Source organism: Chionomys nivalis, chromosome 16 (genome assembly GCF_950005125.1).
Source record: "Chionomys nivalis chromosome 16, mChiNiv1.1, whole genome shotgun sequence".
In the NCBI taxonomy this organism is placed as follows: Eukaryota; Metazoa; Chordata; class Mammalia; order Rodentia; family Cricetidae; genus Chionomys; species Chionomys nivalis.
This window is the reverse complement of record NC_080101.1, coordinates 50,345,450-50,357,545: the sequence shown is the minus strand read 5'-3', so window position 1 is coordinate 50,357,545 and position 12,096 is coordinate 50,345,450. Positions and strand designations below refer to the sequence as shown.

The following is a 12,096-nucleotide window of genomic DNA, read 5'->3' as shown; positions in this document are numbered from 1 at the left end:
CGTGTTTAAATTTTCTCCTCACAATAGACTTTAAATTGAATGGTAATAACTACTTCTATAGTAAAAGAAAGAAAATTGAATGTTGATTTTAAATAAATGTCATAGAGCATATTGTTTTAGATACTCATTTAGGAAAATGATTGAATTTCAGATTCTATAAATGTTTATGTATGTGCTATGGGGAACTTTATGAGGAGCTGCTAGGATGTGTATACAGTTGCTCTGCTTAAAGAGTCCCATTTTATTGAACTTCTCAATTATTTTGCTTCTAGTACAGGAATAAAAAAATCAGGCAGCTGTAGTTTCTAACTATTAGTAAATCAGACCTCAGATTGAGACTGTGTAAAAGTGATTATAGAGATGGCACATTTCACCCCCCCCCTACACACCTCAACTGAAGCTGATGTTTGACAATCAGTGAACATATTTGGTAACTCATAACAACTGCCAAGGCTGAAACAGAAGCTCATGGGGCTCGGGAGACCTGCTTGTAAGCATCAGTTAGGGAGACGGATTGGACTCTTCCTGGAATGGGGAGGGGGGACAGTTCAAATCACAGACTGTGCCATCCCAGGACCCCTCCACAGTGTATTCTGTCTTCCTCTAGCCTACAGTGTCTGCGGAGAGGCCTTGTATCTGTTATACAGGGAAATAATTTCTCCGACCTCTGAACTGGCCATCTCTAACAACTCAGGGCCTCTAGCCGCCTTGAATAACGTGACAGCTCTGAGACATACAGACGTGCTCACTGTTGGGAGCTGAAATTTGTGCTTTTTTGGGCTACGAGCTCTCAGTTGTTCATGAGGGAGATACATATTTGGAATCTTTTCTAATATCCTGTTTGCTTGCTGAAATTTCAATATGGAAGTAGTTGAATTTAACACGCACACACCCTTCAGCAAAACCACAGACATTTTGATGAGTTGCCTGAGAAACATCTCTCTTGTTCCAGAACTGTACGTGTTCAGTCTAGTCTGTAATTGCAGATGTTTTTATCCAAGTCTTGCCTATCCCTTAGAGGTAGTCTGCTTTTGTAAAGAAAAGAGACCCTACCATTTTTTAAATTAATAACAATTTGCTGGGTTTTTTTTTTCCTTTTATCTTATATATGTTTCTTTCCTCATACAGAGAGCAGAATGTATGTGTAATGAATCCGGATATGACTGGACAAGCGATGGGGAAGCCATTGAATCCAATTAGCTCTAGCAGCCCTGCCCATCAGGCCATGTGCAGTGGGAACCCAGGTCAGGACATGACCCTCAGTAGCAATATAAATTTTCCCATGAATGGCCCAAAGGAACAAATGGGCATGCCTCTGGGCAGGTTTGGTGGTTCTGGGGGCATGAACCATGTATCAGGCATGCAAGCAACCACTCCTCAGGGTAGTAACTATGCACTCAAAATGAACAGTCCCTCACAAGGCAGCCCCGGCATGAACCCAGGGCAACCCACCTCCATGCTCTCACCACGGCATCGCATGAGCCCCGGCGTGGCTGGCAGTCCTCGCATCCCACCCAGTCAGTTTTCCCCTGCAGGAAGCTTGCATTCCCCTGTGGGAGTTTGCAGCAGCACAGGAAATAGCCATAGTTATACCAACAGTTCCCTCAATGCACTGCAAGCCCTCAGCGAGGGCCATGGGGTCTCATTAGGGTCATCGTTGGCTTCACCGGACCTAAAAATGGGCAATTTGCAAAACTCCCCAGTTAATATGAATCCTCCCCCACTCAGCAAGATGGGAAGCTTGGACTCCAAAGACTGTTTTGGACTTTATGGGGAGCCATCGGAAGGTACAACTGGACAAGCAGAGACCAGCTGTCATCCTGGAGAACAAAAGGAGCCCAATGATTCCAGCATGCCCCAGGCGGCCAGCGGGGAGAGGGCCGAGGGACACAGCCGGCTACATGACAACAAAGGGCAGACCAAACTTCTCCAGCTGCTGACCACCAAGTCTGACCAGATGGAGCCTTCGCCCTTGCCCAGCTCTTTGTCAGACACAAGCAAGGACTCTGCGGGTAGCTTGCCTGGGCCTGGGTCAACACATGGCACCTCGCTCAAGGAGAAGCATAAGATTTTGCACAGACTCTTACAGGACAGTAGCTCCCCTGTGGACTTGGCCAAGTTGACAGCAGAAGCCACAGGCAAAGAGCTGAGCCAGGAGTCCAGCAGCACAGCTCCTGGGTCGGAAGTGACTGTCAAGCCAGAGCCAGTGAGCCCCAAGAAGAAAGAGAATGCACTACTTCGCTATTTGCTCGATAAAGATGATACTAAAGATATTGGTTTACCGGAAATAACCCCCAAACTCGAGCGACTGGACAGTAAGACAGATCCTGCCAGTAATACAAAACTAATAGCTATGAAAACTGTGAAAGAGGAGATGAGCTTTGAACCCAGTGACCAGGTGAGTTTTCTAATGTCTTCTCCCAGTGCGCTCATCTGTATCATAGATTTTTCTCCAAGGTGACAATTTGTGACTCAGGAAAAATAGTATTTTTGTTTGCGGTCTGTATCTTGTACCAGTTAATTTGCGTGAAACTGATTTCTCCACACTCCCCCAGCAGACAGTGACAAGAGTACCAAGGGCTTAGAAGGCTGTGTAGCTTGCCTCTCGGATATTCAGCCTTCGCACAGTAGGCCAGAGCAGCTGTGGACATGGAGGAAGTGAGCGTGCTTGTGCTCTGGTGGGTTTGCTTAGAGACCCAGTGGGAAACAGTTATGATGGGCACGAAGTAGTCTTTAGAACTGGGGAGGGTATGAGCAATAAATGGTAGATTTACCCTTAGGCCATAGGGCATACATTAACAGAGGTGGGCAGGATGAAATGCAGGCTGGCAGCAGATAGCTGACCCCTAAATTGGTGGCAGTCACTGTCTTAGTCTCAGGCTTTGTCAGAGCAGACTTGAGTATCTATTTACCTCTCTCTGACTATGATCAGAATTTAGCTAGTTGTCATACCCAGTGAAGACCCTTCTGCCTCTCTCTTCTCTCCATGAGCCCTTCTGAGTAATGTAGAAGAGTCTCATTGACCGTAGGTTAAAGAAACACATAAGAGAAAGTGAATGGGAGGAGAAAGTTACCACAGCCATTATGTATCGATTCCAAACGGAATAACGGGTTGTTTTCTCTCCTTCACATCTTCAAAAGGTAACATCTTGAAGATAGTCCAGGGTACCTGAAGTAATGTGCAGAATCATCTTTTTTTTTTTTTTTTTTTTTTTTGACAAAAAGCAGTTCTTGTAATTATACACTGTGATCCACTGTAGAATATTACAGTCAGACTAATTAACATAATATATCACCTCATATGCTGGTCATTTTGTGATACAAATATTAAAAACAAACTACTCTTCAATATGCATTGTTACTGTTGTCACCACCTTGTACAACAGATATCCGGAGTGTTTGATTCCTCGCCAGCACTTCGACCCCAGCCCCTCAGCCGTTCTAGACAGTACTCAGTGATGAGAAGAGCTCCCAGGGAGATGCAAACCACTGATATTTTCACTTAGTTAAAAGCAAGTGATAGGTCATTGCAGCTGTGGTGGTGGGATCTCTGACTGACTGCACGTTAGTGACCCAGCCTAGCCTTCCCCAGTCCCTGACCGTGGCTGTCCTGTCTAGCAGTGGCAGACTCTTTGTGAGTCATGATTGGTTAAGCAGTGAGGAAATCACAAGGGCCTCTCTCCTTAAAATGGCCTATAGTTTGCCCTTGAAAGTTGGGCTGCAACCACAGGAGCCCCTGAATCCACAGAGGCTGGATTTGGGTGGCAGTCTGGATGACAAAGGCCGTGTGCTCCTCAAACCAGTCCCTGCCAGCCAGGCAGGCTCTGAGCAGTTGGTGTTGATCGCTACCGCTGATGACATGGGAAGGAGACTAGAATCACGTTAGCATTAGTGATTGATCCTGAAAATTGGACCCAGCACAAGGTTCTGTGCATCAGCAGAATAATTCATATTGTTTTAGATAATGCTATGAAATTGTGAGCAGGGGACCAAGGCACAGCAGGAAGTTAATTGCGGTGTCTTGTGTAATTGACAGGTGTGTTTTCATCTCTTTGAGTTTACTGGATTAGGTAACGCAGAGGTAGTAGCAGTTCCGAGTGGTGTCTGAACATGCTAGAGTGCAGATTCTGGACTCAGGAGATCCACCGAAGCCCCTCCCTCCCTCCAGAGACAAAACTATTATGTCTCAGGCCTCAGGCCCTAGGGACTGAGAGGGACAAAGCAAGGGATCACTATTTGTCATCACCTTGTCCGGGTATGTTTTCACTAAGGTCAGACGAGAAAAGTCTGGGGATTTTTTTTTGGGGGGGGGTTATTTAAGAGATATTATTTTCTAAGTAAAATTATCTGAGAAACAAAGAGTATTGTATAGTCAATATAAATATGTTGTTTGAAGATTAATAAAGGCAGAGTCCACAGGTGTGCGGGTGCGCGCACACACACACACACACACACACAGAGGAATTATATTTTCATTAATGGAATCTAGCCCCTTGCTCACTCACCTTCTTGCTACTCTCTCCCAAACACCATCTAAAGTACATATTCACAGGGCCATTTCAGCGTCCAAAACAGCAACGAGAAAAGTTACCACAGGAAGTATACTTCACCTAAATTTAGATCAGAGTTAGCATGAGAGAGAAAAAAAAAGTGATTCTCTCACCCCAGCTCTCCTTCCTTGTTCCCTAAGGAGGAGATCTCCTGCCACCTGCTGTCCAGGTTCATTAGATTTTCAGTTCAGAGATACAGAATTAAGTAAGCAAAAGCAGATAGGAAGCCTGGATTGACTGTCTCATTTTGACTCAAAAAAAAAAAAAAAAAAAAACTGTGTCTTTAATGTATTACTAGCTTTTTAAGGTCAGGAAGTACTTTGGTGGCGCGTATTATTATAACTAAAATAGCATTTAAAAATAGGGTGGAGCATTTAAACAAGATGTTTCTACGACATTTCCTAGCAAACAGGAAACAGAAACATTTCCAGTGTGTTTACTGCCGTAAGTCATGTGTTATTTACACAGTGTAGTATGACTGGCACTCAGCTAAGCGACTCTTCACTCCTGTGTTCTCCTGCTGCTCTGCTTGACTTCATTAGGAAGGCAAACCACATTTTAAACTGGGAGTGCCCAGGAGTTACCCTCCAGATACAGTAGAATTCCTTCACAGTTCTCTGCTGAGCAAATAGTATAATACTGTATTTTTTACTTAAAATAGTTTCAAGAGGTACTTTGTAATTAATGAGCATGCCGTGTCATTAACTCATGTGGTCCTTTATTTCCTTCAGAGAACGAGTTGAGTTGACACAAAAATCATAAAAACAGAAAATTGAAAACTTAAGGAAATCAAGTCTATTTTTCATTTTGTAGAACTTTTATAAAATCTTTCTGACTCACTTTCTGCCATAAATAGTTGAAACTAAGTACTCAAATTGATGAGGCTAATTTGAGCATTCAGATAGATGCCTAAATGAAACTTTGAAGTGTCTCTAAGCATTTTAAAAGAAGGCATTGATCTCTTTGTCTTACAAAGAAAATGTTCCTAACAAAGTTGGTAGGGTCTGAAAGACCTTCTGTGGGATAGAAACTACAAAACTGTAGATTTTCTCTCAGAGGCATCCAGTTACCACATTTCAGCGCTTCTAGAACTTACATGAATAATGAAGAAAGTTAGCCGGGCCGTGGTGGCACACGCCTTTAATCCCAGCACTTGGGAGGCAGAGGCAGGCAGATCTCTGTGAGTTCGAGACCAGCCTGGTCTACAAGAGCTAGTTCCAGGACAGGCTCCAAAACCCTGTCTTGAAAAAAACCAAAATAATAGTAATAATAATAGTAATGAAGAAAGTTGGGCTGGAGAGATGGCTCAGAGGTTAAGAGCATTGCCTGCTTTTCCAAAGGTCCTGAGTTCAATTCCCCGCAACCACATGGTGGCTCGCAACCATCTGTAATGGGGTCTGGTGCCCTCTTCTGGCCTGCAGACATAGACCCAGACAGAATATTGTATACATAATAAATAAATAAATATTTTTTAAAAAAAATAATGAAGAAAGTGCCAAAATCAACCTGCTCAAGGGGTATGGATACTCTGAGATCTATCTCCTTTAAGAATATTTAAAATAAGCTTACAACCAGGCACAATGGTGTGCTTCTGTAATCCCAACACTGAGACAGGAGGATTGTAAATTCTAGGTCAATGTCACGTCGGGGAGGGGGATAAGAACTGATAAACAAATCAGTGTTGAATGCATATTGCAAAACTGACAAGGAGTAAAGTCGTGTCTCTAAAGTTGATGTGCAGCTTAAGATGTTAACCTGGATGTATTCAGATAGTGTCCAGAGGTGTGAGTCTACAGAACCAGTCCAGTTCATGTGAACCGCGAGAAAAATCCCTACAGAGCTCTCAGATGTGTTGTTTCTCGAGTTAGAGCTGTGCTGTTAACGTCCCCCCTTCCTCCTTTCCTATGTTGGAAATTGACCCCACGCCTCTCGGACAAGCTTTACCACTGAGCTGCATGTATACTCACATAGATACTTGAACTCAGAAATCAAAGCTTAAAAGCTGGTTTAACTTTAATACATATCTTTTTAAAAATAAGGGGTGGGTAGCTCAACTCTTAGTTATAAGTTATTTGAGCTAGGCATTTTCCACATATCTATAATCCCAGCACTTAGAAGGTAGAAGAGGGAAGATCAAGAATTAAAAGCCAAACTTTCCTTCAGGGGGAGTTGAAGACCAAACTGGGCTATATGAGACCCTGTCTCATTTTTTTTTTAAATAAATTGATTTTAGTTATTCAAATATATCTTAATATATGGATTTAATATTATGTGCCTGTGTTATTAAACTACATGTATTTACATTTATATATACTTAGCATATTACACAGAAATAGTTTACAAAAGAACCATGGCTAGGCATGGTGGCGCATGCCTTTTAATCCCAGCATTAAGGAAGCAGAAGCAGGCAGCCTGGTCTATAGAGAATTCTAGGACAGCCAGAACTGCACAGAGCAGCGGAAAACACAGACTTACATTATAATTCATAACAGTAGCAAAATTATAATCAGGTATTAGAAACAAAATGAGTTTATGCTGAGAGCAGTGGTGGTGCACGCCTTTAACCTCAGCACTCTGATCTCCATGAGTTCAAGACCCTTTGGGTCTACAGGACAGCCAGGGCTATTACACAGAGAAACCATGTCTTGAGGGGAAGGGGGGGGGGAGAGCGTGCGCGCCATGGTTCTTGTCACTAGAAGTCTCTATAGGCTAGACATGAAACATGCCTCAGAAGGCAGAACACAGCACTGCAAGTTCAAGTCCAGCCTTGATAATAAATTTATTTTGTTTAAGGCAGTTTATAATTTAGTTTGTCTGGAAGGAAAGAAGGCAAAAAAGGAAAAATAGGAGGTTAGATCTAGCTAAAATAAAGTAAATCAAGTTAATAAGTGCTGTGTTTGGTCACCATCAGCTTCTGTATATCTTGTAACCTAAGCTGGTTAATGAGAAAACCACTGTCATTCAAAACATAAAATAAAAGCAAACAAAAATCGAAATTCAAATTGAAAAAGCAAGACTTAGTTCATGAGTCCTTTAAGCATATTTTACACCACCATCCCCCAAGGGAAATAGTCGTTGTTAATTGGACCATATTTTCACCAGCTTTATTGTTATCTTCGGAAAACGTAACCACCAAACCTAGATCCAAACTGTAAGTCACAGTCCAAATCTAGGTAATTGGAGATATACCTACTCATAATTAATGGGGTGGTTTGTATAAAATACAGGGAATATATAAACTGTCGGTAAGTCACAAGGTGGGAAATAGCTTTCTTTCGGATTCTGGTTTCTAGGTGAGGGAGTCAGGGCTCAGAGATTGGATTACAGCACTTGGTGGATTCAGTTATGAAAGATGGTTGGTTCATTGCTAGGCATGAAATTTGCTCATGCCTGCTTTCTTCACTTGGCGGGGTCCCTTTTGATGGTTAGGTCTGTGGCTGCCCATGGTGGGGGTGGGATCCCCTCTTGCAGCATGGGCCTGGATGTACACTTCTGTTTGTTAACTGCAGCCTGGCAGCGAGCTGGACAACCTGGAAGAGATTTTGGATGATTTGCAAAATAGTCAATTACCACAGCTTTTCCCAGACACAAGGCCAGGAGCCCCTGCTGGGTCAGTTGACAAGCAAGCCATCATCAATGACCTCATGCAACTCACCGCGGACAGCAGTCCCGTTGCACCTGTTGGAGCCCAGAAAGCAGCGCTGCGAATGTCACAGAGCAGTGAGTATGCGCTGTTACCGGCTTATTAAAGTCTGCCTCAGTTTAGTTACTTGGAGGTTTTTTGTGATAAAACAGCACCATCTACTGTCTTGTAGTCTGTCAGTGTTCAGAAGGATTCTGGTCCTGCTGAGAGTTCTCTGCCCACTGCAATAGGAAGGAAGATTCAAGCCAGGCATGGTACTGCATGCATGACAGTAATCCCAGGCATGCAGCTAAGATAGGAGGATGATGAGTTCAGGGCCAACCTGAGCTACCTAGTGAGACCCAGTCTCAAAAAAGAAATTAGATTATTTTTAAAATTTAATTGTTCAGAAAAGGCTGCTCACAATCAAATGCCTTGCTCTGCCATTTAGGAATCTTATTTTAAATTTGTTTGAGCTAAGTAAAAAGTGCTATTCGCTCTGATCACTTAGACAGAAAACTTGATCCTGGCTGAAGTTTTTAGTTTTGTGTGAGAGAACAGTTTTTCTATAGCACACTCATGTTTACAGAAAGACAACCTCTTCAGTGCTGGTAAACACCGTGACTATTCCCACCTCAGATAAATGAGCTGGTGCCTAGCACTGTTCTCAAGAAAACAGAGAATGGCTGTCTTTAGAGACTAAATCCATTCTTGCAAGGTTCCTGGCCCTTCTGGAAAAGGGAAAGGAAAGATGAATTTTTGTTTAACCAGGGCAATCACAAAGCTAAAGAACTGAGAGAATAAGGAAGGAAACACAAGATACTTCTCATTAACCCAAAAAGCTAGCAATGAGCACATGAGGGCTCACAGCTCCTCCTCTCTTTGGAGATCTCAATGGGACTGACTTAGTCAATGGCCAGGTAACTGACCCCAGGAAGGTAGAACTGAGCATGGCACATGATGTCCATTCCCAGCCTTAGCTTTTCTGGATGTTTTATTTCTACCATAGAGTACGAAGTCCCCACCTCTTAATGGTGCTATTGTAGTCTGTGTTTATAAAATTAAAAGAAAACGAAGTACTTGATTTTACCTAATAAATCTATTTATTTAGAGTTAGAGCAGAGACCTGTTGATGATCACGTATGCTGCATATGTGTTCTGTATGTGACTTGTCTTTCGTGTAGGTAGTTGGTCCCTGGTACGCATCTTTGTCATTTTACAGATAACGGTTTCCCTAAACGCTACTATTGTTAATATTCTTTTTCATTGTCCTTTATTAACCTTCAATTTTCATTTGTTTTCTCCTTAGCTTTTAATAACCCACGACCAGGGCAACTGGGCAGGTTATTGCCAAACCAGAATTTACCACTTGACATCACATTGCAAAGCCCAACTGGTGCTGGACCTTTCCCACCAATCAGAAACAATAGCCCCTACTCAGTGATACCTCAGCCAGGAATGATGGGTAATCAAGGGATGCTAGGAAGCCAAGGAAACTTAGGGAACAATAGCACAGGTAAGGGCTCAACGACTGGTGCTTACTGTTGGGTTGTGTAACTTGACGGTGTGTTCATGCACATCAGAGTAGTAGAACTTCCCCGGGACGTGTTAGCAGCTGTCTGTTAAGTGTGGAAACCCTACAGAGTCCCTGAGTGTGGCCTATGGGAAGCCACTCCAGCAAGATGACCAGGTCATCCTTCAACTGCTGCTCTGAGGTTTCTGAACTTCAGTCTTCTTGCCCAGACTTCCTCCACTTCCATCCCAGCTATTGGTCTGAACATGGAAGGGTAACTGCAAAATAAATGGAAGGGCATATGTAAATAGCTGGATAGCCGCAAAAATGTATTGATGTATTTGGAATATTTCAGAATGGAAGTTTAAATCCACCAGTCTTCCACAATTCTAGGTCCTTTTTCCACTCAGGAAAAAAATGAGTTAAAATGCAGGTCTTTTTGCCTATCTGTTTGCCTTTTCGTTGTAGTCTTAGTGTTATGCAGGAGGCTGGGGCTGGAGGGTGACTTGAGCCATAGATTTTTGTGTGTTTTGCTTTTGTTTTATTGGCTTTTGTCTTCTGGTTTTCTTAACTTTTATGCATTTTCATAGCTCCAGGCCAGGACAAGATTAAATGAGCACATTGGTTTGAGACCACAGCACAGCCCCTATGAAAACTATCAGTAATGACTTTTAAGTAGTGGTGGGCCTGGCCCAGCCTAACAAAAACCTTCAGCCCTGATTCAGGGAGGCTTCCTGGAGAATTGAGAACTTGCCTGTGATCTAGCTGGACCTTGACCTGCTGTAGTTTTCCAATGTCCACACATTCTCCAGGCACATTTCCTAGGTGGTCCCTGCTTCTGCTGCGGTTGCCATAGAATTCAGGCAACCTGAACTCACAGTGCCTGGGGCCTTGGAACAGTGTTTGTTAAGCATCTAGAAGGATGCTGGCTTCCCTCATGAAGAGCTGCTCATAATTTATAGCTTTCTTCCTTTGTCTCAATTACGTATTAGAGACTTGGGCATAGAAATAAGGAGATATTATAAAAAGAACTTACAGTTGTGGGTGTTTTTAGTTCTTTCTTTTTTTTTTTTTTTAGCTAAGTCTGTAATCCCTATACATTACCATTTTAGTTAACTGAAGATCAGAGTTCTATTTAAGGGGAAATGATGAATGTTTTATTTGCTATCACTGAGATAGAATCATGGGAAACATGAGCTGTACTCTATCAGTTTGTTCAGTCAGCAAGTATTGACTGCTTACTATGTGCCGCGCACTGACTGCCTCACTAAACTAGATTCATAAAAACAGTGTTTTCATAAAAACTATATTCACTTTGTCACTCTTAAATACTGATTTATATAAATATTGTTGAAGAGTGGCTGATGACTCACTAGGGTAGCTCCCTACAAAGGATGTTCTGCGTTGTTGGAGGAGTCTTATGTAGGACCGACCCTAGGACTGCGAAGATGGATGGGCTTACCTAAACTGGGCATTCGGACCTACTGGTACCCAGGCTGTAAAGATCACATGGTGGGCTCCCTCTGCTTCTTAAAACAAATGTCCAAAGGAATAACATCCATTCTCATTGCACTAATATTTTTGAGTTATAGATAATATCACCTTCCTACTGTCTATAATCTTGTTGTGCTATTTACATAGTAGATAATTTTGAAAAACAAACTACGTTTTCTCCCATAGTATCTTTTTGCAGATTAAAAATAATATAAAATGTTTTACGTGTGTTAATCCTGTCTCATTTTTTTTAACTCTGATTACCCTTCATTCTCCACCACCCTAGCACATCCTTGTTTCATGTGAGGAAGGACCCATGTTCTGTCCGTATGTTAATTTGTAGTTGCTTGACCCAAATAAAGTAAATGAAAGGAAGATATATATATATATATATATATATATATACACACACACACACACACACACACACTATCTTTATATTCCCTGTGTCAAATATTTCAAAGTAAAGAGATATCATTTCTGAGGCTACCCCATTAGCAAATCTTAGCCAGTTCTTGGCTGTTGCCAACATCCAGGGCATAGACACTAATAGAACAAACCCTAAAGCCTGCGTGGTGATGCTGAGTGCTCATTGTTCCCTGTGATCAAATGTGCAGTGTGGAAGGGCTCTCTCACACCTGTCCTCACCATTCTGCATCTGCACAGTCAGGAATGTAGTGGTCCAGGAGCCTGGAATCCCTCAGCCTCCAGGACTGTGTCAGAACGGTCTTCAGAATTTACCAAGGGCAGTCTCTAAGTACTAGGTTCCTTAAGTTTTACCCAATGCCTGTGGTGTGACAGCCTAGCTTAACGGTTGTACGGTGAACATGCCTGCATGTTTCCAGTTTGCGAGCTCTGATAAACTGAAAGGAATGTGAAGATGTTTAAATCATCCCTAGGCTCTGCAGGGTGTTCTC

At 42.5% G+C, this 12,096-nt stretch overlaps 1 protein-coding gene across 7 annotated transcripts in view; it reads left to right on the top strand.

Annotated features, from left to right (window-relative positions):
- Nucleotides 1-12,096, top strand: part of Ncoa2 (nuclear receptor coactivator 2) — a 221,667-nt gene that overhangs the window by 184,510 nt on the left and 25,061 nt on the right. For 5 of the 7 annotated variants that reach the window (XM_057790271.1, XM_057790272.1, XM_057790274.1 and 2 more), the window contains 3 exons: nt 1,129-2,398; nt 8,060-8,270; nt 9,482-9,688. In XM_057790271.1, the coding sequence (XP_057646254.1) occupies nt 1,129-2,398; nt 8,060-8,270; nt 9,482-9,688 (1,688 nt within the window). The remainder of the gene's footprint in view (nt 1-1,128; nt 2,399-8,059; nt 8,271-9,481; nt 9,689-12,096) is intronic. The other 2 variants (XM_057790277.1, XM_057790276.1) reach the window with 2 other exon arrangements.